This window comes from Thunnus thynnus, chromosome 10 (assembly GCF_963924715.1).
Source record: "Thunnus thynnus chromosome 10, fThuThy2.1, whole genome shotgun sequence".
Classification (NCBI taxonomy): Eukaryota; Metazoa; Chordata; class Actinopteri; order Scombriformes; family Scombridae; genus Thunnus; species Thunnus thynnus.
Window position 1 is genome coordinate 19,892,071 of NC_089526.1, and position 23,009 is coordinate 19,915,079.

Here is a 23,009-nt window from a genome sequence, read left to right on the forward strand (position 1 = left end):
GGCCACACTAGTTAAGTTGTAGCCTGAGATGTGCATGAGTTTCAAAGCATAGGTGCATACATTTCAAAGGCTCTTGATAATCAGGCAATTTGTTGGTACAACCAGGAGACTCCTGCCTGAGAATATTAGATTGTGCTGTAGCTCATGAGGGACGGTACATCTAGAATATAGCTGGGAGCCAGACCATGTAGAACCATGAAGTTTATCCGTCAAATCTTAAAATCAATTTTAAAACCTACAGTTTGTGAAGGGAGGCAAGGATTGGTTAATGTATTTTGAGCAGGTGAGCAGGTTACCTCTGGGTGAAGCCTAGATAAGTTGCACAAGGAGTTGAAAACATGGAGGACTTTATGTACATCTGTGAGTGTTAAAAAACATTTCATTTTGGTTATGAACCTCCACTGTAGGAAACATGACTATACCATGTGCATTTGCAGCATATACACTCAAATAATAGTGGTCCCAATGATAACCCTTGGGGAATGCCACATGTGAACGAGGTATATATGGAAAAAAACTCTCGAAGAACAAAAGAAAAGCTTCTGCCAGCACAATAGTGAACCTAGCTCAGAGATAACACCTTAACAACAAGCTAATTTTCTAGAGAGTCAACTGAAATAGAGTAGTCCCCATATCAAAGGTGGGGTTCAAGCAGTAAAGCAGTAAAAGCAATAGAATGTCTAAGTTTTTGAAGATGGAGGGAATCATTTTGGGTGGTAACATTCTTCTTCAAAATGTTTTATAAAAAATAACTTTTAAAGTTTAAATTATAGAGTTTTAAATTCTACAGTGACAAGTACCAGATTCTTAAAGTTCATCAATATATAATAAGAACAAGGTCACAGGTCAGGACAGATCTGAACATCTCTTAGATAATAATATTAAGGAAATCTGATAAGAAATCTCCTGTAATTGACTTAAATGTCCTTCAGCTGCTGCAAAGCATCCTTTATTTTACACTTTGTGTTCAGGTTGGCATTTAAGAGCTTAAAAATATACTCTTGTTTTAAAAATCTGAGCAAACATTTCTACTTTTCTAATGACACATGTCTTCATGTGATTAAGGCTGAATGCAGATAACAAAATTGATCAAGATACAGGAATATACAGCATTTGTTCTGTGACAACAGTGTATTAAAAAGCAGTATTTTGTCATCAGAGCTAAAGTTCATGATGTATTACATTGACAGTATGCAGTTTTCAAATGAAGCCTGATGGGCCTTTTATAGAGGAAGGTAACTGAACAATGCAGGCCTAAGTGTCACTGGACCACAGCTGAAATGACTGCAGGTAGAAGAACAAGGAGAACTCTCCTGTGTACAACAAGAAGTCTCCTCAAAGTGCACAATCACAGACTTGATGATAATAGAGGCTGACAGCTTTCAGTTCAGGATTACTTTTCAAATAAATCCAAGGATTTCTATAGCGCCTTTCACACTGGACAAAAAACCCCACCAACACCCACTAACATCTGGCTTTTGTCTTCACTGGGAAAGGGTAGACTCAGCATTCATTCCTGGGTCAAATGACTCTGCAGCAGTCACATGTGTTTATCGGCTCCAGCCCCGATAGGCAGTGATGGAAACATGATACCCGGGGTAGACACGCTAATTTTTGCTCCTTTTCTGGCTGCTCTTCCATCTGTTTCTATCTATGGATGTCTGTAAACATATGGTCTCGTCCACCATGGCTACCCCTTATTTTTATACAGTCTATGGGCTACACACAGCACAGCTATGCTAATGATGCTAGTCTTGCTAATTAGCCGCTAGCCATGACATTGAACATGACACACCAGAAAAAAAAACAGAAAGGCAGACTCGTCTACTGGAAAGGAGTTGATCACCTATTTTTGCGGGTTTACCCACGTTTAAAAAGCCTGCATATGTGTGTTAATTTTAGTGTAAAAAGGGTTCATGGGTGGCAGAATGGTGTTACTTTGTGTGGGCAAGGCAGTGACAGTCACTCTGACCTATTTACTTTCCAATAATGACTTGGTGGAAGGTAACAAGTTCTTCATCTGCCCAGCTTCTTCTGAAGATGTTAGTCAGTTAGTGTCCCCATCTCAAGGTAAAGCTAAATTGACTGGTTAATATTAACTAGTCTGTCACCATACAGTACACTCTCCATGTGTTAGATCCCTTCACAGCTGATCCTTTGACCCAAGCAAGGTCTTCTGTCTTTTGCTCTACTATCAGAAATCCATGTTTTGTCTTGACATATTGATTGAGAGGAAATTGAGTGGTAGTTAGGGTTGGGTATTGTTTATTGATTCTTCTTATCGATTCTGATTCTTATCAATTCCCAGTTTCAATTCCAATGTGGTAAAAAAAAAAAGAGGTCAGATGTTGAGATAACAAAAATATATTTATCCTTTTAAGCAATTACTTTGATTTTTATTGTTTCATTAAAATAAATAAATTCAAAGTATTTTTAACTGAACATTCTGCTTTTGTTTTGAGTACCTGCTGTCTTATCTTTCCCTCAATGACATAGTGTGCTGTCACTGTAAAGGCCAAATTCACACTTTCAACGTTCTGCGGATAGCTATGGTCTTGCGTACGTGGTTCCATACCTACTTTTTTCAGAGGTCCACAGACACAGACATGTTCCGCATTTTGCACTAGTAAACATGCATGCAGTGTGATAACTTTCCATAGTTGTAAAATCCAGTCTGTGATTATTACAAACTACTGTGCAGTGTTTTTCTGATAAATCTTTAAACGTAACAATCTGTTACTCCAACCGGACTTGCTGGATTGTATTTTATTGTCTCACTGGCACACCCACACCAACACAGGGCTGTTTTTTAGTCTGAATGCAACTGAGGAGCTCCTGTATGTTGCTGAACAACAAGAAAAAGTTGAAAAAGAAAAGAGACAGCTTAATGACAACAGGAATACAGTACATGCATACAAGGTGTGTCGTGGCTGGCCCTACTGGAGGTACTAATGAGGTGCTAGGTGCACTGATGACACACTAAGGCTAGGAGACTGCAAGAAATCAAACACTGGACATTCTTTTAGATTGATGCCGTGCCGCCTTAAATGTTTGGTCAAATTTGATGTTCAACCTTACTTACAGCTAATTAGCTTCCCACATGCATTGCACATTGCACTGCCTCATCATTTTCTTCAATAATATGAGGCCACATTTTTGAGCGTTTATCATGGTCTGTCTTTCACTATTGATGTGATGTTAGCCAAGCATGCTTGTATCTACATGTAAACAAACTGACACACTGTTGTGTTGATGCATGATGTAGACATGTCCTGGCAGATAGCCATGTTCTTGCAGATATGTAGCCTTTGTTTGCAATAATAAAAGGTTATCATGTTTAGGAACCAATAAGCAGAACCAAAATTCATATTTCTTAATGAGTACCTGGTTCTTGGCATTTTGGATTTGGTTCTAATTTGGTTTTCAGTTCCCCTTGTGGTAGTGCTGAAAGACTTGTATCATCCCCCAAAATACACTGTCATGTCACCCTGTCAGAGAGTGAACATGCTGAAATCAATCAATGCATACTGTAGAGATTTTCTTTCTTCTGATGTCCTCCTTCATGCCTGCTCAGATGTAATTATATATGGGGAAAGTTGTATATTATCAAAGCCTGGATGATACAAATATTTTTTTTTACTCTTATATGTTTTGTTTTGGTATGTATTTTGTTGGGAAAGGCAGTAAAAGTTCACAGCAGAAAAATAACTAGTACTGAAACAATTAGCTGATTAAGTAAGTAGTTGATCATCAGAAAATCAATTGCCAACAGTTTTAATAATCGATAAATTATGTAAGTTAAACAAAAAAATACAAACAAACATTTTCTACCACAGAAATGACAAAAAATATAATTTTTCTGGGTTTTAGTCTGTTGGGTTACAATACCTTGGGCTCTGGTCAATTACTATTGGCATTTTCCACTATTTTCTGGCATTTTATAGTAAAAAAATAATAAATTGATAATCAAAAATAAGTAGTTTACATTTACATTTTTTCACAACAGAAAATATCCCTTAATCTTCTTTTTCTACATTATGTCTGCATTGAAATCAAGCACATAAGGGCATACTTTCTATCCACTGAATGGTTGTTCTGTAGTAGTAAACTAGAAACGTTGTAGAGTATAAATACATCTTTCTCATTTTTTTGTTCTTTTTTGTTTTTTAAAAAAAATTATTTTCACCCCTTTGATTCAAACATTTTCTTAAGAACCATGTTGCTGGCTTCACAAAGAGGCACGTCTTTGAAATTTTGCCAAATTGCATGAACTAATATTATGCATAATGCATTGTCCATATTGAATGGGATTATCTCACAGTATATCAGGATTACAGCACAGAATGTGTCCAGGACTTCCATTTAATTTGCCACAATGTTTAATTCATAGACGTTTTCATACAGCATATGCACTCACATATAGTACATTATTATATATATGACTTCACCAATCTTTGATTTGAATCTCAAAGGAGGTTAAAGGGCAACAGAGTGACTGAAGTATGTATCCCCATGTGACATTAGAGCACCTTGCAGAGTCAATAGAAAGGTGTTAATTATGTCTATATATAAAATAAGGTTTCCACATCCAGGATGTAACCACCAGTGAGGACGGTAGGGGTGCAGCACTTCAGCCCTTGCTATTTATGAGTCCTTTGTGGGCCTGGAGGGTGCAGGAGAGGAGACTGATTCTGAAAGATCTAATTAAGCAAAGTGAAATGAGAGTGCAGAGATCCCTAGCCCAGGACAAGACACAAATCAGGGACTGTTGACAGTAGGCTGCGGGGCAACGGGCCCTTGCAGTAAAGGCCGCAATCTACCCTTCAGATAATGACCATCGCTACTTGTCTGTGGTCCTCTGTGATTAACTTTCTTTATAGCTTGAGGTTAAGGGTTGTGAATCTCAATCTCATTATGTAAAACATCAGCCTGTGAATTTAGGAGTTTTGTCTTATTTGCACTTAAAGAGGTAATTAGTGTTTTCTCAGTAGCTGGGCGGTGAAGAACCAGATGACTCCATCAGGTGTCTTATTTGGCAAGCAGTCCATAGAGTGACACACAAAAGCTATTTTTCTCTGTGCCTGAAGGACAAATAAGTTTTGCACTTATGACCTGTGGTACTTGTGTTTTTGTAGTCAGTTTTTTAGAAGGTGTGGAAATGTTGAGGACCAGAGTGTGTGTTCTTTTGTCAGGGATGTTTTCCAATTTAGAGGTGCAGACTATGTGGGATGTTAAGAATTCTTTCTCTCTGGCAATTCAGCGTTCACATGCTATTACATCTGAGTGGAGAATAAATGTCTTCAGGACACCTGGCGCCAAGGCTGTGACTGTCTGGTCTCCTAGGATCATTTCTGACTGAGAACAGAAAGACCTTGGAGTACAAAGACAAGAGGCTTGATTATGTGAGTACACAGGAAGGTCTCCCAACATTGTTGTGCTAATCACGTTAGTGGGCACCGACTCAAGGCAGGACAGATGCTAGACAAAGGGCAATGGGGTTATGTTATCCTGATTAGAGGAGGCTTTGGGGGGTTTTGTGAATCTCGTTTCCTACCTAGGCGTCACCTTGCAGAGGGAAAACTGCCATTGGTTGTTTCTCTCGCAGTCTGGTGGATTTTTTCTATCTCACTCGTTCTCCGTGTCTCTCTAGACTATTCACAAGAACTACTGCCTCACCAGCACCGATTCTGTCTTTTTATTCAACACGGCACTTTTTGTGGTGTTATCAACTGTTACACACACAGCAGTGAGTTGCTGGAGAATACTTTCTTTTTTCTTTGTGTGGATTCTCCTTAATAAAAAATGGTTAAAAGCGGATTTGTTCTTTTTTGACATGTTTGCTTTGGTTCATATGAATGAGGTTAAGACAAATCCCTCAGTGGCTCATGCAAACCTCCACCAGTTATCTATGAATCTAGTAACAAGTCAAAAACTGTGCTTTAGACATATCACATTATAAAGACTGATTAAAGTAAACTATGCCCCATATATCTGCCCATTCAAGCTAACCAAAATGTGACAAAATTGCAGGTGCATACTTATGTTGGGTATAGATATTTTTCTCAGTAATTATTTTCCAATTTGAAATTTTTCTTAACTTAATAAGAATAGGAATTGGAACACAATTACTTATTTCATTTTCCAATTTAACTTGATTCAATGCTGTAGGCATTTTTATGGAGACTGGAAAGTGTCAGGGAGAAAAAAACAAATTAGCGCACACAATTTAATCATTTGTGCTCTCAAATTAATAATTTGTGCACATGAATTAGTTAATTTGTAAATTTTAGAGCAGGAACCCGTAGTTCCAACTTTTGAGGATGCCTTGTTAACCTGTACAGCTTTAGTATATGTTTCATTTAGGAATGGCTTTGTGTTTTCCTCCTATGTAGCATGAAGTACATTGGGTGCACGAATTATTGATGCATACAAAATTTTTTTTTTCTCCATGTAACCTCCCAGGCTCTGTACATTTTAGCTGTTGGTTAACTTTTTAAAATGCATGCTGCACTGCCACGACTTGTAGATGACGTCAGTTTATGATGCAGCGGGTGCAGAGGAAACACAATTTACTACATTTTCAGATTTAAAATGGCTGATACTTACCAGTTAAGATATACTTTCATTGTCTTTAAATCATCCTGACCTTTAGAACATTATCTATTTGGCTTAAATGTAACATACTGTATACGAAAATGGTCACAAACTGATAAAAAGTGATAGATAGACCCATCTATCTTGAGATAGAGAAAAGCTGAAAAATGCTACACAGTAAGGCTCTGTTGATCTGTTTTAGCCTCGAGGTGAATCTGGTGTTAATTACTTACATTTGCAATTGAATTAACTGTGAGGGTGTCCTATAAAGTTAGAATACTATAAATAACTTCTTCTCCTCCTTTCAGGATCCTATATGTTGGTGAACTCCTCCCAACATGCCGTGGGTCATCGTGCTCAGCTGCTGCTGCAGACACTGAGTGAAAATGACACACACTGTGTCCAATTCAGCTACTTCCTGTACAGTCGCGATGGCCACAGTCCAGGGGCCCTACGGGCATATGTGCGAGTCAACGGTGGTCCACTCGGCAGCCCCGTGTGGAACACATCAGGGACTCATGGGAAGCAGTGGCATCAGGTGGAGTTGGCTGTCAGCACCTTCTGGCCTAATGAATACCAGGTACAAACTCAGATTTATCTCTTAAATCAATTTCTTACATTTGATGATGTAACTGATGTTTCTTTTTACCTTATTCCCCTTCATCAGGCTTGTTGTGTTTTTACAAGCTAAGAGATTTCATTTTTATGATGAAGATCTGCAGACCCATCTTGTAAAGCTGAAAAATGATACACAGTAAGGCTCTGTTGATCACCACTCATTTTAGCCTCGAGGTGAATCTTGTGTTAATTACTTGCATTTGCAATTGAATTAACAGTGATTCCCTTGTGAATGTAGCCAGCCTAACTAGGTCTTTACCCACTGGGCCCTGTTTACTCCCAACAATTTGCATTGCATGCTATTGCCTACTTACAGTATTCAAACACTGACTGGCATCTATCTGCTGTTGGTCTGTAGATGGCACAGTCAGGTGAGCACAAGGGATATCCATCTATTAATCCAATTTCTTTTTTCCTGCTAACTCTGCAGAGCTGTCAGAAAGCAATTAAGTTGAGTAGTGTGCATTTTATCAAGAACTGTCAATCCCCCCGACTTAATTAAATTCTATTCAGCCCTGCAAGATCTGACCTTCACTATATAAATAATAGTCCTTTGTACAAACAGGGGGCTAGATGTAGGGTGACACTGTTCTACCATTGAATGATCTGACAATGAGGTAAACTATCTTGGTTTGATAGAAAAACAACTTAGAGAGTTTTGTTGCTTTCCTTCAAAAGCATAATGAGCTTGATACTGACATAAAGTATTATAAGCTTTATTCTTAGTAAAGATAAATATTATTTTAAGATAAATAGGTATCTGTTATGCTTCCAGCTAATATTTGAACCCCTTGTCAATAATTTTAACCAAAATGATGATTATTTTGTTTAATTCAAAAGGACACAGTATCCCATATTTCTCAGCCACTATAGCACACTAGCAAAGTCTCATGGGATATTGTTGTGGAAGGAATAGTTCGACATTCTGGGAAATGTGCTTATTTGCTTTCTTGATGATATGATGATTTAGACAAGAGGATTCTTGCCACTCTTTTATCTGTACGTTAAATACATGAATCTAAATCCAGGAAACAGTATGCTTAACTTAGCATAAGACAGGGAGAAACAGCTGCAATGGTAAAACATACTAATTAAAACCTTATATATTGACTGAATGTAAAAACAAGTGGTGGTTTTACAAGGTATTATGTGCTGGACTATTACTTGTCCTGGTGCAGTGACTTCCTGAATGTTTTCACTGTGAGGTCACCTGGCAGAGGTATTCGTACTGTTTAAACATAGAAGATAATACGTGATATTTAATGAGATTTAGAGGATCTGGTAGGCAGATGTGTTTTACCTTTCGACAGAGTCAGGCGAGCTGTTTCCCCATGCTTCCAGTCTTTATGATAAGCTAAACGGATCGGCTGCTGGCTTTAGCTTCATATCTACTTACAGACACAAGAGTGGTATTGAACTTGGCAAGAATGTGAATAAGTGTAATTTCCAAAATATTGAACTATTCCTTTAACTGTTGGCAAACTAATCCTCATTTTGTCTAGCAGATCTCTATTTAGATGACACACAGACAGGAAACCAAAGGAACATGTTTCCGATTTTTAGAAAGATCTTTGAAAGAAACCCTCTGTGAGGAAAACAAATTGCTTTACATATGCTTGTGAAACAGAGTCTACGGACTTTGGCTCTTAATTGGGTGTATTTTCAGTCGCTACAAATCAGTATACAAGAGTATTGCAACTATAGGTACTAAGTATTGCCACTGCCATTCACACCTTCTCTTAGGCTTTGCCTGTCATAAACAGGTTAGCAAGGACTCCTGTCATTGAAACTGTTCATCAGTTCAGTTTTACAACAAATAATGAGGTTTTCACTGTTGGATTATTTTCTTTTCATTGCATTTCCACTGTGAGTCATTACTTTTACAAAACCCTTATTAAATATATTAAATAGCTTTTGCTCTTATGCTGAATGTTTAAAAATGAGTGAGCTGAAAATGGTTGAGTGTCTTGCTAAAGAGCGCTTCACTGCTGATGGACACAGTTAGAGCTGAGCTGTGATCTCTCTGTTATAAAACAGACTCTCTAACCAGTATTCTGCTGTATCACCAGATCTGGACAGATAAGTCATGAATACAGTAATAACATGCATTATCCAGCCTTTTCTTTTCCTGTCTTTGATCAAGAACTATTAAATTTGCCTGTGTGCTTAGCTGGTCTGTTCTCCACGTCATCCCTTCCTCTTCCCCAGTGGAGATGCATACTTTCTTGTCTCACATTCCTGTAAGCATCCCAGTAAACACTGATGGCTCATAGGTGAGTCAGAATTGTGCTGTTGCTGCCAACAAGAGCCTCCAGTTAAGAGAAGGAGGCTTATGATGAGCTTATGAGGAGGAGTAGATGACTGGAGACAGGACAAACAGTACAGGAGAAAGAGATGGGGCTAACACTTAAATTAGTATTGAGAGTACAGCCTTTTAATAGAACAGCTTAAACTGCTAATGGCCTAGCTTTTGTCTCATGTGGAGGAAAACACAGCATTCAAATTAATTGGATTAAATTTTTTAATATTAGGGATTTGGTCACCAGGTACTGGCACTATGAGAGAAAATGTATCTAACTACAGCATGCAAGAAATTAAAGCAATGCTTTTTTTCTTCACTTCCTCCCACATATATCTTTAACTCAGATGACCTCACACTGCCTCTCAGTGTAAAGAAAGCTAAACAAACTGCTGCCGCAAAGTCACATATACCACGGCTTACATTGCTCATCCCTCTGCAGTCAAAAACCTCATCATTGTGGAATAACAGAGGGTCTTGTCTTGCAACAAGTCGCTGCTCTCTGTTACAAAGATAAAACAGAAAAAGGGTGAATGGGGAGGTGTGAGGCTGAATGTTTTTTTTAAAGTATCTTAATGCTAGCTATCCTCTGTTGTTAACCAGCAACAGTGCAATGAAAACAGATAGGTAAACACAAAAAAAAAAAAGGAGAAAAATGGGAACCAGCTGGAGCCTGGTTTGCTGCAGCACATTTCTCATGAAATTCAGCAGAGAATTTTAGCTCTAAAGCACGTTAGCTGCAGCTTGTGTGACTCTAAATACTAAAAGGTTTGGGTTTGGCTCCATAGCAAGTCTAATACAATCACTTTGGATTTTAAGTGATAGGCAGGCAGATTTACCCTGTCATTAAACTAGCAAAGCACTCTTTTGAAGCAGAGGTGGAGAATAGGCCCTTCTTATCATTGTCTCGGAGTAAAATAAATCCCAGGAGAATACACATTATTTTGGAGACAGTTTTCAAATCCGCAGGTCTTTCCGCCTTATTAGATTTCAGGTCATATTAGAGCTCGCAGTTCCTTGCCTACAGCACAGGGATACAAAATGTCAGCGCAGCAGCCTTTTGCACTGCACAGATACAGATGTGAGATAACGCTCAAGGTTGCTCATCTCACCATTTTGGGTGTAATGAAATACCCTGTTTACAGCATACACAGTCACTGTTTATGTCTTGTAAATGTCATTGTGGGATGTAATTAAAATCAGTCAGAGCAATTCTCTGATAATCACCAAAACTAAGAGGATTAATATGCTGAAAACCAAAATAACCCAGTCTTATGTGTTCACCTGCCTGATGATTTGAAAAATTATTTTCTTGATTAGTTATAGCTTGAGTAGTTTTCAAGATTACATCATTCATACAGGACTTAATGTCTTTCTCTCAACATGTCCAGAGTTCACTTATGTTCTCTGATCAGGTTACCATTGATATTAATGTCAGGGGGTGACAAGGATTACACACACCACTTCCTCCTATCAGAGTTGTGAAATTGGGATTTTGAGTTCAATGGATTTTGGTGTGGAAATCTAAGGGAGTAAGATCACCTTGAGATGTCTCGATTGAAGATCTTGTGTGTCTGGTGTACACTGCCATATTTCTCTCTGCCTCGTATTGGTAGAAGTGTTTGCAATACCAGGAGAACCTTGTTATCAAATATTAAAGATGTTATCCAGCCCTACATGTCCCCCTCCCCTCTTTACTGTCTCTCACTTGCAACAACCTTCCTCAAACTGGCTTTTCTTGTGTTTCTTTCCTCCTTTCCACATGTTGATATTACTTGTATTATTTATCCCCACTTAGTTATTCGTCACTGTAAAATCCACGGTCTGCTTTTTTTCAGCCATAGATAATATGAAGCTTCAGCCCCTGTTAGCTTGAGTCTTTGTCTAGTTACTATCTATAGTTTTGTTGCTAGTTGTGTCCCAGCAACAAACCCACATAAGACTATCAAGGTGTAACATAACAAGGGATTTTGCACTAAAAAGATTATGGGCCCTATCTTACGCCCGGCGCAAAGCGGCACCAAGCTCAATGCAAGTGTCTTTGCTATTTTAAGACCAGCGCTGTTGTCATTTTCCCGTCCAGCGCCCACGTTGTTTATTTAGCAAATGCACTTGCGCCCATGGGTGTGTTGGTCTTAAAATGAGGCGTGGTCAGGCGCATTGTTGGTGCATTGCTATCTTGAGGCAGCAGAGAGCGATTGCACTATTGATCAACAAAAACCTGGTCTGAAGTCAATGGCGCAGTGTTTCACTGTTATTATAAGGGCGCATTATCAAGATAGTAATATGCGCCTACATAGGCGGGTGCACAACATGTACACGTCCACTTGTTACACACATAGGACGCGCAGCAGTGTGTCAAATAAAAGGATTACAATGTGAAAGATTATTATTGTGTACATCAACATATTTAAAAAACACATGTCATAATGCTTAGTCATAATATTTATCAAAATTAACTAATCGCAGTAATGATGGATAAAATTGTCTAATTATTTGACCAAATCGTGGAATTACATGTAGGTATTTAAACAGACGGACAATAACAGATCAGACTGCTGCCAGCAGCAGGATCAGCACCTTGGAGAGCTGATCAAGTCCTGATAATTGTGTTAATGATTCTTTACATGATTAAAATGAATGATTTAATTTCTGAACAATATTTCACAAATATTCTTTAACATTTTTTAGAGTACAGTGATCAGGTTTCCATACTTTCAGCAATTAAAACCCTGCTGATCTGACCTGTTACTCCATGACTGAACAAAATGATTTTAAAGAAACCAAAGCTGTAATTAAAAAAAATAAACCTTTTCAAAAACCAAACGATAATACATTCTAAACAAATGAATGAACAGGACCTGAAACTGCTGGTCTGGGGCCACAGGAGGGTCCAGAAGCAGCAGGGGCCAGTTAGCTCGTTATGGATCGTGCACTTTCACTTCGTGCACAAGCAGATCCGTTTCCTCTGCAGAGAGGCGCTCCTTCTTATTACTTGGCAAATGCGGCATTATAATAGCAATCTGCAAGGTAAAAGCGCACCCAGCTTTTAAAGGGAATGAGAGATGACACTCTGATTGGTTTATTGCATGTTGCGCCAAAAACACATCCATGATTAATTAGGAGACTATGGACAACCCCTTTGAACCATGCGCCTTGTGAATCAACCATTTTTTCCGCCGTTTAAATAGCAAAAGTGGATTTGGAAACACCCTAAATGCACATGTGCCTGCTAGTAAACAGGGTTGCTGTGTGATAACTTTCCAGAGTTGTAAAACCCACTCTGTGAGTACTACAATTAACCGCTGTGCAGTGTTTTTCTGACCAGTCTTTAAATGCAATAATCTGTTACTCCAACTGGACTTGCTGGATTGTAATTCATTGTCTCACTGACACTTTAAACAACATGCCCACACCAACACAGCCCCTTAATGTTTTACACAGGCCTACTTTCAGTCTTAATGCAGCTGAGGAGTTCCTGTACATTGCTGAACAACAAGAAAAGTCGAAAAATGAAAAGCAGCAGCTTAATGAGAATCGGAATACAGTATTTACATACATTAGATGAGACAAGCATTCCTGTTTGCTGCAGTGCAAAGTGCAGTTTCCTCTCATGGCCACATGGAGCCATCTTTAATGTTAATACACATTTCATATGGTTTTCATATGTTTACATGAGGTATTGGCTATGTTATTATTTTAATGTTTATGCAAACAAAAAGTGCATAACGTTAGTGCTGCTAATTTTATTTGTGGTTTTCAATATAAAACTTGGTGAAATGATTTTGGTGTGTATCAGTACTTTTTGAACATTTTCAGCATATTTTAACAATAATGCGATAATACTGATAACCGATAATACTGATAACCGTGATAATTTCAGTCACTATAATAGTCTAGCCTCTTTAGCTCTTAAACAAGACCACCTATTTCGTGATTTTTCCCAAGTTGGCGAGTGAGAGGCACGTCAAAGACTTGTAAATGAGAAAGCACCTGTTTCAGCTTTGTCTTATAGTATCTACTACTTTTTCCATGTACAGCCTGCTGACAGTCCTCCAAGCTGAGCCCATGGTTTTGGAAAAGGGTTTCATGAAATAGAGCAAATTGAAATTCCTTACACTTAGACAATATTCTCAGACACAGACAGCTGTCCTTTGGCATTTTCCACCTTAGCAGATTTACTTTGCATGTGACCTTTTGTCTGTGAATATTTAGGGTGTTATTTATCTACGACTGCGTCTAGTGGCGAGTGAAAGCCCTTGGTTTCTAATGCTGTCTCCTGACTGGAGTGTAGAAGGTAGAAGCTGGTTTATAGGGCCAGATAAATCCTGTCTTGATTTGTATACATTACAACTGCCTCTAAGAGCCAATAATACAGATAATGTAATATGTTCTCGTGATGTGCATTTTATATCAGTCGTAAATCACTGCCTGCCACACTTTTATTTTTTTCTTCAGAAGATGATTCCTGCATTTTTATCTTTTGAAAGTAAAGTAACCACTCATTAGAATAAAGCACATATGGAAAGTTTCATTGGGAAAGTGGCTTTCAATAAAAATCTGGAACGGTTGTTTATTGAAACAAATGCTAATGCTATCCTAATGGCCAAGAAGACTGAGGATTAACAAGCAATCAATCTTTTATTGAGTGCTTTAGCTTAGCAGAGAGTAATAACACCTTCAATTAGACTTTAAAGACATTTTTCTTTCTTTTCCTTGTAAACCATTAAGCCCAATCAGTGTTTCTGGCTAATTTTGATGTTGATGTAATGGCATGGCAGTATGTGCTTAAAAAGCTAATTCAGGTCCACGTATTGAAGCATATTGTGCTATATTCATCGCTATAAATATTGTTTGTTTAAACAGGTGCACTGATGGAGGGTGGAGAGAAGTAAGCAAGAAAAAAATAAATGGACAGCAAAAGAAAGACAATGAGAAAATGAAAGATGGAAAGAATGAAGTGAGAGAAGATGATCCTGTGCACACTTTTAAGATAATAGACCACCTGAAAAAATGGGAAAAATAGGACATGAGGAATACAGGAAATGTTAATATCCTTTTTAAAAAGCAGTGGCAGGTTCCAGCTCAGGTTTCAGCACCATCTTGGAACAAACAGGAAAATTGACTCTGGCAGGAGATTAGCCTTAGTGTTCCTCTCAGAATCAGAGGAGAGTTGCCAGCTCTAGCCAGAGCAGGGTCACTCTCAAGCTCTGACACCCAGCGCCCAAGACCTTTCCTCCTGCCTTCCCTTTCACCTCCCCTCTCTACTTCACCTTTCCTTCTGTCAGCTTCTAGCCTCCCCTCTCTCCTCCCCGCATGCCTGGCTTTCTGTGTCTCATTTTGTCTGGAGTTTTGCAGCTGACCCCAATCTCTTCACATCCCATCACAATGTGTCTGTGTAGGTGCCTTTGGGGGGTCATGCATGGCCAGGGTTGTTGTTCACAGCAATTGTTGCTGTAATCTTCCTTTCTAAGTCCGGAGAGGTGGACTATCTCTGTCCTGCTGACTGTGGAAGGATGGAATTTGGGCCAGAGGTCCTGGAGATGTTGTTGTGCTTCTTAAATTACATGTGCAAACACAAGCGGATTCTAGTGTTGATGATCAAAGTGTCAAATTGGATTGGGTTTTGAACTAAACTATCTAAAATGTGTCCCCAGCAAAAAACAAAACAAAACAAAACAAAACAACAAGAAAAAACAACACAAAAACTGTTATATCGAAACTTGGCATTTAATGTCTGTCCGTATTTTTAGTCTTGCTCACTTAATTTTTGATGAGATATTTCATGATTTAAATAATGTTGCTAATTGTAGCCTACTTCATGTGGGCAAAGTTCTTGTACGACTGCTTTTTGTTAAGACAAATTTAAAGGCTGATGCTTTGGAGAAGTTTGGCTTTGCTTTTAAAAAAGCAAAAGGGTTTTGCAGAAAAACATCAAACTGAGGTGTTGGGAACTATTGTTTTAATATGATACCATAAGCACAGGTATCATATTGGTACTGGTATCAAAAATTTACCCTAATGTCATGATTTGGCTGTACAACACAGAAAATAATTGATTAGAAGGTACTATTGTCTATCTTGATGTAATTTAGTAATATGAGTGATGCATTTGAAAGGTTTGGCTTTTTTTGATAAAAAGAAAATGTTTTTGTAGCAAAACTCAAAGTTCACTTAGTAGCTTTTTCTGGAGCTTCATTGGTAGATGAATTGGTAGATTTGATAGATAATTTTTCAAAAATCCATCTACTGACGAAGACTGAGATGTGGTCGAAATCTTCAGAAAAAGACAATAAGTGGAATCCGTACAAAAATCAAAAGGTTGTTTTTACACCTCGGTTTTTGTTCAGATTAAACAAAAGGTGGATTTTGTTACCTTTGGACAGAGCCAGGCTAGATGTTTGCCCTTGTTTCCAGTCTTTGTGCTAAGCTAAACTAATCAGCTGCTGAGGATAGCTTCACATTTAGCGTACAGACATGAAAGAACTCTGCATTTAACTCTTGTCAAGAAACCAAGTGTATGTCCCATAATGTCACACTATTCCTTTATTTTTTGTCAAACTGCTGTATCCAAGGTCGAGAATGAACTTGAATGCTCAAACAAAAAAGTTGTTTTAGTATCAGCACTGATGCAGAAAATGCCCAGCCCTAGTGTGATGTCACAACAACAAAAATCATTGGAGAGGGAACTACAAGCCATCTTAATATGACTTTGAGAAGAATGAGCTCCAATCTTGCATAACACATTTCAGCCACAGCTGTGTGTAAACACAGACATTAGACACACACTCATAAAGTAGTTTGGAAGATATAAGATAGTTTAAGTGTCTGTGTGTGTGTGTGTGTGTGGCAGCCTCAGTAAAAATCAAGACCCAGTGATAGGAACCATGTTGTAATCATTTGGTCAGAGGATTATGAGAAACAATAACTCAAAGCTGGCCTTCGATCAAACGAGTGGATGAAAGACTGTCCTTGGTGCTGCGAAAACAAACATCACCCCTGTCTCTCATAACTCTCTCACTATTATTGAGGATGGTGATTTGATATTGATTAGGTTTCATGAGAGCCCACCACTCATCCAGCTTATTGTTCCATAGGATAGTATGGAGGTCTGTCCTCCCTTGAGTCTCATGGCCCTGTGCAAGCTGTTTTATCTGCTGTTATGGCTTCACAGCAGCCTGCGCCCAGAATGTAGAATGGCTCATGACTCAAGCACCACACTGTGTGCTTCCTGATAAAGCTATTATTTCTCTTGGCCCCACGGACTGAGGCAAAACTTATCCATCTCTCTATTTTTATGCTTCTGTTTTTCTCTTATTGTCTTTCTGCAAGCTTTTGTTTTGGGTCAGCAGATGTCAACGATGTGGTAATGGGGTTGTTTGTAATTAATGCGTCTGTCACTGAAAGGGGACAAGAGCAATAGAATTCACTCAGCCCTCAGTGTTCTTCTGAAAATTGCTCTTTCACTTCAGCTTTGAGTGCATTAGGTTAGTCACATGTGTATACTTTAGATACTCTGGTTATGAATTAAATCTGCTCATAATATATTCACTTCACTTCTGCAGGTACTGATCGAGGCAACAGTTTCCAGGGAGCGGCGGGGCTACATTGCCATAGATGACATCATGGTGCTCAACTATCCCTGCTGTAAGTGCCACTTTTGACAATGAATTGCAATTACAGAAGGTGCTGATGGAGGAAAAAAAAGATTTAGTGGTTTGAGAAAAAATGTATTTCAAAGCAGCATGAAACATAAATAGAATGAGGGGAAGAGCAATGGCTGATTGACCTTTTATATTAGTACTGCAGGTTGTCCTGAGGCATCCTGCGACAACAGGAGTGCTATTAAAACACTGTGATACCCAAATGCCAATGCTCTCTTCCACCCGAAAACACACCCGCCTCCAGCCTAGTTTGACAGCCAAAAATGTTTGTTAATCAGGGAAATCTCAGACACTCTGTCTCATGACTCTTACGCTTTCATGATCTCTGGCCTGACTGGAAGTGTAGTGTAGCTTTTTGTCATAAGTCACTCTGTGCACAGGGGTTTTTCCATCAGGTACAAAGAGCACTACATTTCAAAGCCTCTATGAAAATGCCTTCTCTTCAGGGCTTGTTTTTTGCAACCAATGGCTCCCTGCAGCGGAGGGCTTTTTGTGTCAGTGATGGAAAAGTAAGGGTAGCAGTTTGGTGTGTTGTCAGCCCCGGAGGACCCCGTGTAAAACATATTCACTAAGACCCCTGAGCTTAATACCTGGACAAAGTCTTTCAGTGTCACTTACACACTCGCTGTACAACCCACTGCTGAACACAAGGGCTCTTGTCAGCTCATAGCACATTTAACACCCGTGGTTCACACTGCTTTCAAGTGACTTATATAACTGACACAAGCTTGAAGGATATTTTTCTCTCAAGGGGATTCAGCGTTATCTCCCCATTAATATTTATATATCCCCCGTTGTTAACACAGGAGTGTTTGGATCCTAGTTGAGATGGACTTTCCAGGGATGTCATGTTACAGAGGATACCACCAGTGATTTCATTAGATGAACACCGGCTGTGAGTTTGGTTCATGCCCCTACTGTATGTATACTCAGTCAGCCACCCTGTTTCTCCCTGAGACAGCAGATGGCATCTTCTGAATGCTCCCACTGTGGCTATTAAATAATTAAGACTCTCATCAAGACCTGAGCGTGCCTTATGATGTGGCACATGGCCAGCCTCCATTCCTTGCCAGCAAACAGTGCGAGGGAAGGAGTAAGAAAGCAAAGGGAAGTGTCGCATAGTAAAAAAATAAATAAAATAAAAGTTCAACAAGTTCTTTTTTGTGAATTCTGGTTAAAGCTTGGTTGACATTTCTGTTGTATTCTCCCGAGTCGTAGTCTTTGACTCTGGAGCCAGTGTTGCAGTCCAATGAAATATTTATCATGTTAAAGAGTCCTGAGGATAAGATCTGACACATTTAGCTGTATAACACCGTTGTTCTTGCCAACAGTAGGGTCTGTTTTTTCTCTATTCACACTCATTTCGGTGTTTGTTTCTGTTTGGCTTTCAGGCACGAATTATGAATTAACCTTAGGAGGGAGAGTCCCTCAAAGGATACAAATGCAAGCACTTACTTACTGTACACAAACAGGATCAACAAATTGTCATCTTACCCCTCTGCTAGATAGCAAAACAGTGTTGTGCAAAACCAAGCAGGAGATGAGTGAGACCCAAACATTTGCCTCTCCCTAATGCTTCAGCTTCACTGTTGCTCTGCCATCTCTCCCTGTCAGTCATCTGGAGTGACATGTTGACGTGTCCTTCCCCATTTCTCAGAGATGGCAGGCAGTGCTGCTGGGGTTTACCCAGTGATTTGGCTCTACAGGGGTCTGGTTCTCACTGCTCTATTGTTAATCACGGAGTTGGGTGAGAGGTATGGGCAGAAATATGTGTCACTAGAAACTGAATTGGAATCATTTATATTTGAATTTGAATTGCTCAATTTGAATAATTGCATTAAAAAACTGAATTTGAAGCACATAACTTGAATTTGCATTGAAAAACTGAGCCTGGGAATTCCAGTGTAGTGATCAATGGATTAGGAAATGATTTTTGGGGCTCCTGCAATAACCTTTAAAAAATCATACTCTAGGCACAGCTTTGTACTTTTTTGGTGTAACTTTTACCCAGTACTTTAACTTCAACTTCTTGCTGACCAAAATGCCTGCAAAAGCCAATACTTCACTTCATCACTTCATCTGTACAACCACAGTGGCCTGCTCTACACGCCGCATCCCCGCTTCGTAGCGACTCCTCCGGGACTCTGCGACAGAGCTGCTGTACCAACAGGTGGTATAGCCTCCTCCGATTTCAAGGCCGACCTGCTGTCTTCCCTTTGCAATGAGATGGTGGTTATTTTCAAGACTAAGCTTCAAGTGGCCTTGAGCGAGAACTTATCATTCATCAAGACAGAGCTACAGGCAGTGAAATCAGAGTTATCTGTCAGTATTATGAAGATCCAGTCCAATGTACATGCTCTGAAGAATACCGTAGGTGATCTTGAGGCAAGATCACGGTGCAACAATATAAGGATGGTGGGAATTCCCAAGGATTTACCCAACTCCTCCACTGCAGCGGCTATCTCTACTCTGCTCAAGGAGGCTTTTAAGCTTGAGAAAGAGCCCCTCATGGACCACGCTCATTGTACTCTCCAGCCAAAGCCGAAACCTGGTGAGCACCATTGCCCCATAATTGCTCGACTACATTATCATATGGACTGTGTTGATATCCTGTGGTGAGTTTGAGCCCAACAATGGGTCAAGATTGGGGACATGGTCATTCTGTCTTTCCCGATCTCACCGCGAAGATGGCCCACACTCGAGCTGGCTTCATTGACATCCGGTGCCAGCTCCATGAAATTTGGACTGCTGTACCCGGCGCACCTCAGTGTTACACATAACAGTGTTGAGAAGGAGTTTAAATCACCAGAAGATGCCAGAGCATTCATTAGGACACTGAGCAAGTAAGAGAACTGAGAAAGAAATATGCTGATGATGTCACGTTACCTCTCATTTAGTATAGACAATTATTAATTCTTTACTCCATACACAGTGTGTGGTTTACTTTACCTCTTTATATACAGTCTGAGGTTTTTACTTTTACCTCTATATACGGTCTGTGGTTTTTACTTTTACGTGGATTTGTTGATTTGTGCCTTGCTGTTCATCATTAAGTTTGCAGGGGCCCAAACCTAAGCCTAACTATTACCATTAGGTAAAAAGCCGTAAGCATGTATGATAGGTATCTGACTCCCTGTGGGGTTAGCCCTGGGTTCTCCATCGTTTGGGAATAGGGTCGATGCCAGTCCTATGGGGGGAGGGGACTTGGTTCTTTGGTATTCGGACTGTTCTGTCAGCTAGTGGTTTATGTTGGTTTTCCCTTTTTGTTATCTTTTCTTTCCCTCCTTTTTTGAGGGGTAGAGGTGGGGCTCCATGTTCATTCCACATATTGGCTCTTCTGTGAGGTTTGTGAGCTGGAATATTTAATGTATGGGGCGCCCAATTAAGAGATCAAGGATATTTGCTCATTTGAAACTACTCAAAGCTGACCTAGTGTTTCTGCAGGAAACCTATATGTATACCAAGGGCCAGGTCAGACTAAATCCCTAATCCACGAACCTTGACCGCCATTGTCAGTTTCTGATTTCATGTCCCAGAATAGTTGCATTGATCCTTGGAGATTCTACAACCCCCACATCAAGGAATATGCCTTCTTTTCACAGATGCATCAGTCTTTCTCTTGGATTGATTATCATTTCATTGATGTCAGACTGATGTCCAAAGTGATGACCATTAATTACTATCCTACTGTTATTTATGACCATGCCCCTCTTTCTTTAGATATTCAGTTTTTCCCACAACTCCAGTATTCAGCATCATGGAGGTTCAATACCTTGCTTTACTCAGATGATAAATTCAATAAATTTATTGCTGCCTCAATTGATGACTTTATTACTAGTAATCAGAATGAGACTGAACCTGTCTCTTGCTCACTGCTGTGGGAATCACTAAAAGCGTATCTACATGGTCAAATTATCTCCTACTCTGCACTTTTGAATAAAACCTGTAAAGCCAAAATGCAAAAGCTCTCTATTAACATTAGAAAATTTAGCCAACAACTTGCTGCTTGCTTCTCCCCCAGTTTACTTAAAGGCTGTGTTGATTTGCAGACTGAATTCGATCTCATCTCAACTACTGATGCAGAGTGCCTTTTTTTATGTTTGTGCTCCACATACTAACAGCATGGCGGTAAGGCAAGCCGACTCCTGGCTCACTAACTACATCGCCAAGCAGCCTCACATATGATCCCTCAGATAAAAGATTGACTAGGCACATTGCATAGGGACCCTACCACCATTAACTGTCTTTTGCTCTTTTTATTCTTCATGTAAGTTTGAATCTCCATCTGACACCACTGAAATGAATTCTTGGTCTCAATGTCCGTGTGATAAACCCAGATGTTGTTAAAGAACTCGATTCACCATTAACTGTAGAGGAAATCACCCTTGCTATGAAAAGTATGCAAAATAATAAAGCTCCTGGCCCCGACGGATTTCCAGTTGAATTTTTAAAAGATTTCAGGCTAAACTGGCCCCACTATTGCATAAGAAATCACTGCAGCATGGATCTCTCTCTCCTACTTTAAGACAAGCCTTCATAAGTCTGCTTCTAAAAAAAGACAAGGACCCAAATCTCTGCCGCTCTTACAGACCTCTCTCCTTAAAAAATGTGGATGCTAAGATCCTTGCTAAGGCTCTCGTCCATCCGCTTGGAAAATATTCTCCCAACTATTGTTTCAGATGAACAAACTGGATTTATAAAGGGGCACCAGCTGTGCTATAATGTCAGTACCCTCTTAAATATTCTATTTACTCTAAAACTACAACAACAACCCCCAAAATAGTTATCTCAGGCTGAAAAAGAGTTTGACAAGGTTGAATTAGACTACTTCCTTACTGTACTAAGTAAATTTGGGCTGGGAAATGTATTTATTTCATGGATATACATACATCCCCCCAAGCTAGTATGGGGCATTCAGTCCAGTTTTTTTCACTTTGTGTGATGGCATGTGACAGGGATGTACTTTATCCACCTTATTGTTTGCACTACCAATAGAGCCCTTGTCAATCTTTCTGAGGTCCTCTTCCATTTTTACTTGGATATCACAATGAGCATGGAATTTAAGCTATCACTTTACGTTGATGATTTACTGTTGTATGTCTCAGACCCAAACCATTCTGTACCAGCAATTTTATCCATCCTTCAAAGATTCGGGTCATTGTCAGCTTATAAAATAAATATCTCCTAGAGTGAATGCTATCCTATCAATGCCCCGGCATTACAACTTAAACAGTCTGATATCCCTTTTAAATTGAGCCCCTCTGGCTTGAAGTACCTGGGGATCAATGTAACCAGAATGTTTACCTCCCTTTTTCTACCAATTTCTCCCCTTTAGTGTCCAAAATTAAATCTGACCTTCAAAGTTGGGGAAGTTTACCTCTGACATTGATTGAAGAATTAAAATTGACTCTTTGCATAAATTCCTGTTTATGTTCCAATGTCTCCCCCTATTCCTGTCAAAACGTTTTTTTAAGACAATTGATCAAGCTACTTCTGGCTTTTTATGGTGCGGAAAGGCACCCGGAATCTGTAAATCAGTACTTCAGAGATGCAAATTCATTGCAGGATTGTCTCTGCCAATTTTCCAACTTAACTATTGGGCAGCATCCATCCACAAAATTTTGTTTTGGTTTAAATCAACGGATCTGCCATGGTGTAAGTTGAGGCGCAGTCATGTGTGTTATCTTCCCTAATGGCTCACTTGCCTCTTCTATTCCAACCAACCCTTCTGGCTTTACAAATAATCAAGTGGTAAGTTCCACTCTCAAAATCTGGTGCCAATTTAGCAGGCATTTCAAATTTATTTCAACATCTACTTTAGCTCCTTCACTGAG

At 39.4% G+C, this 23,009-nt stretch overlaps 1 protein-coding gene across 2 annotated transcripts in view; it reads left to right on the forward strand.

Moving 5' to 3' along the window:
* Positions 1-23,009, forward strand: part of ptprub (protein tyrosine phosphatase receptor type Ub) — a 167,573-nt gene that overhangs the window by 81,314 nt on the left and 63,250 nt on the right. For both annotated transcript variants that reach the window (XM_067601967.1, XM_067601968.1), the window contains exons 3-4: positions 6,903-7,174; positions 17,077-17,158. In XM_067601967.1, coding sequence (XP_067458068.1) covers positions 6,903-7,174; positions 17,077-17,158 — 354 coding nt within the window. The remainder of the gene's footprint in view (positions 1-6,902; positions 7,175-17,076; positions 17,159-23,009) is intronic.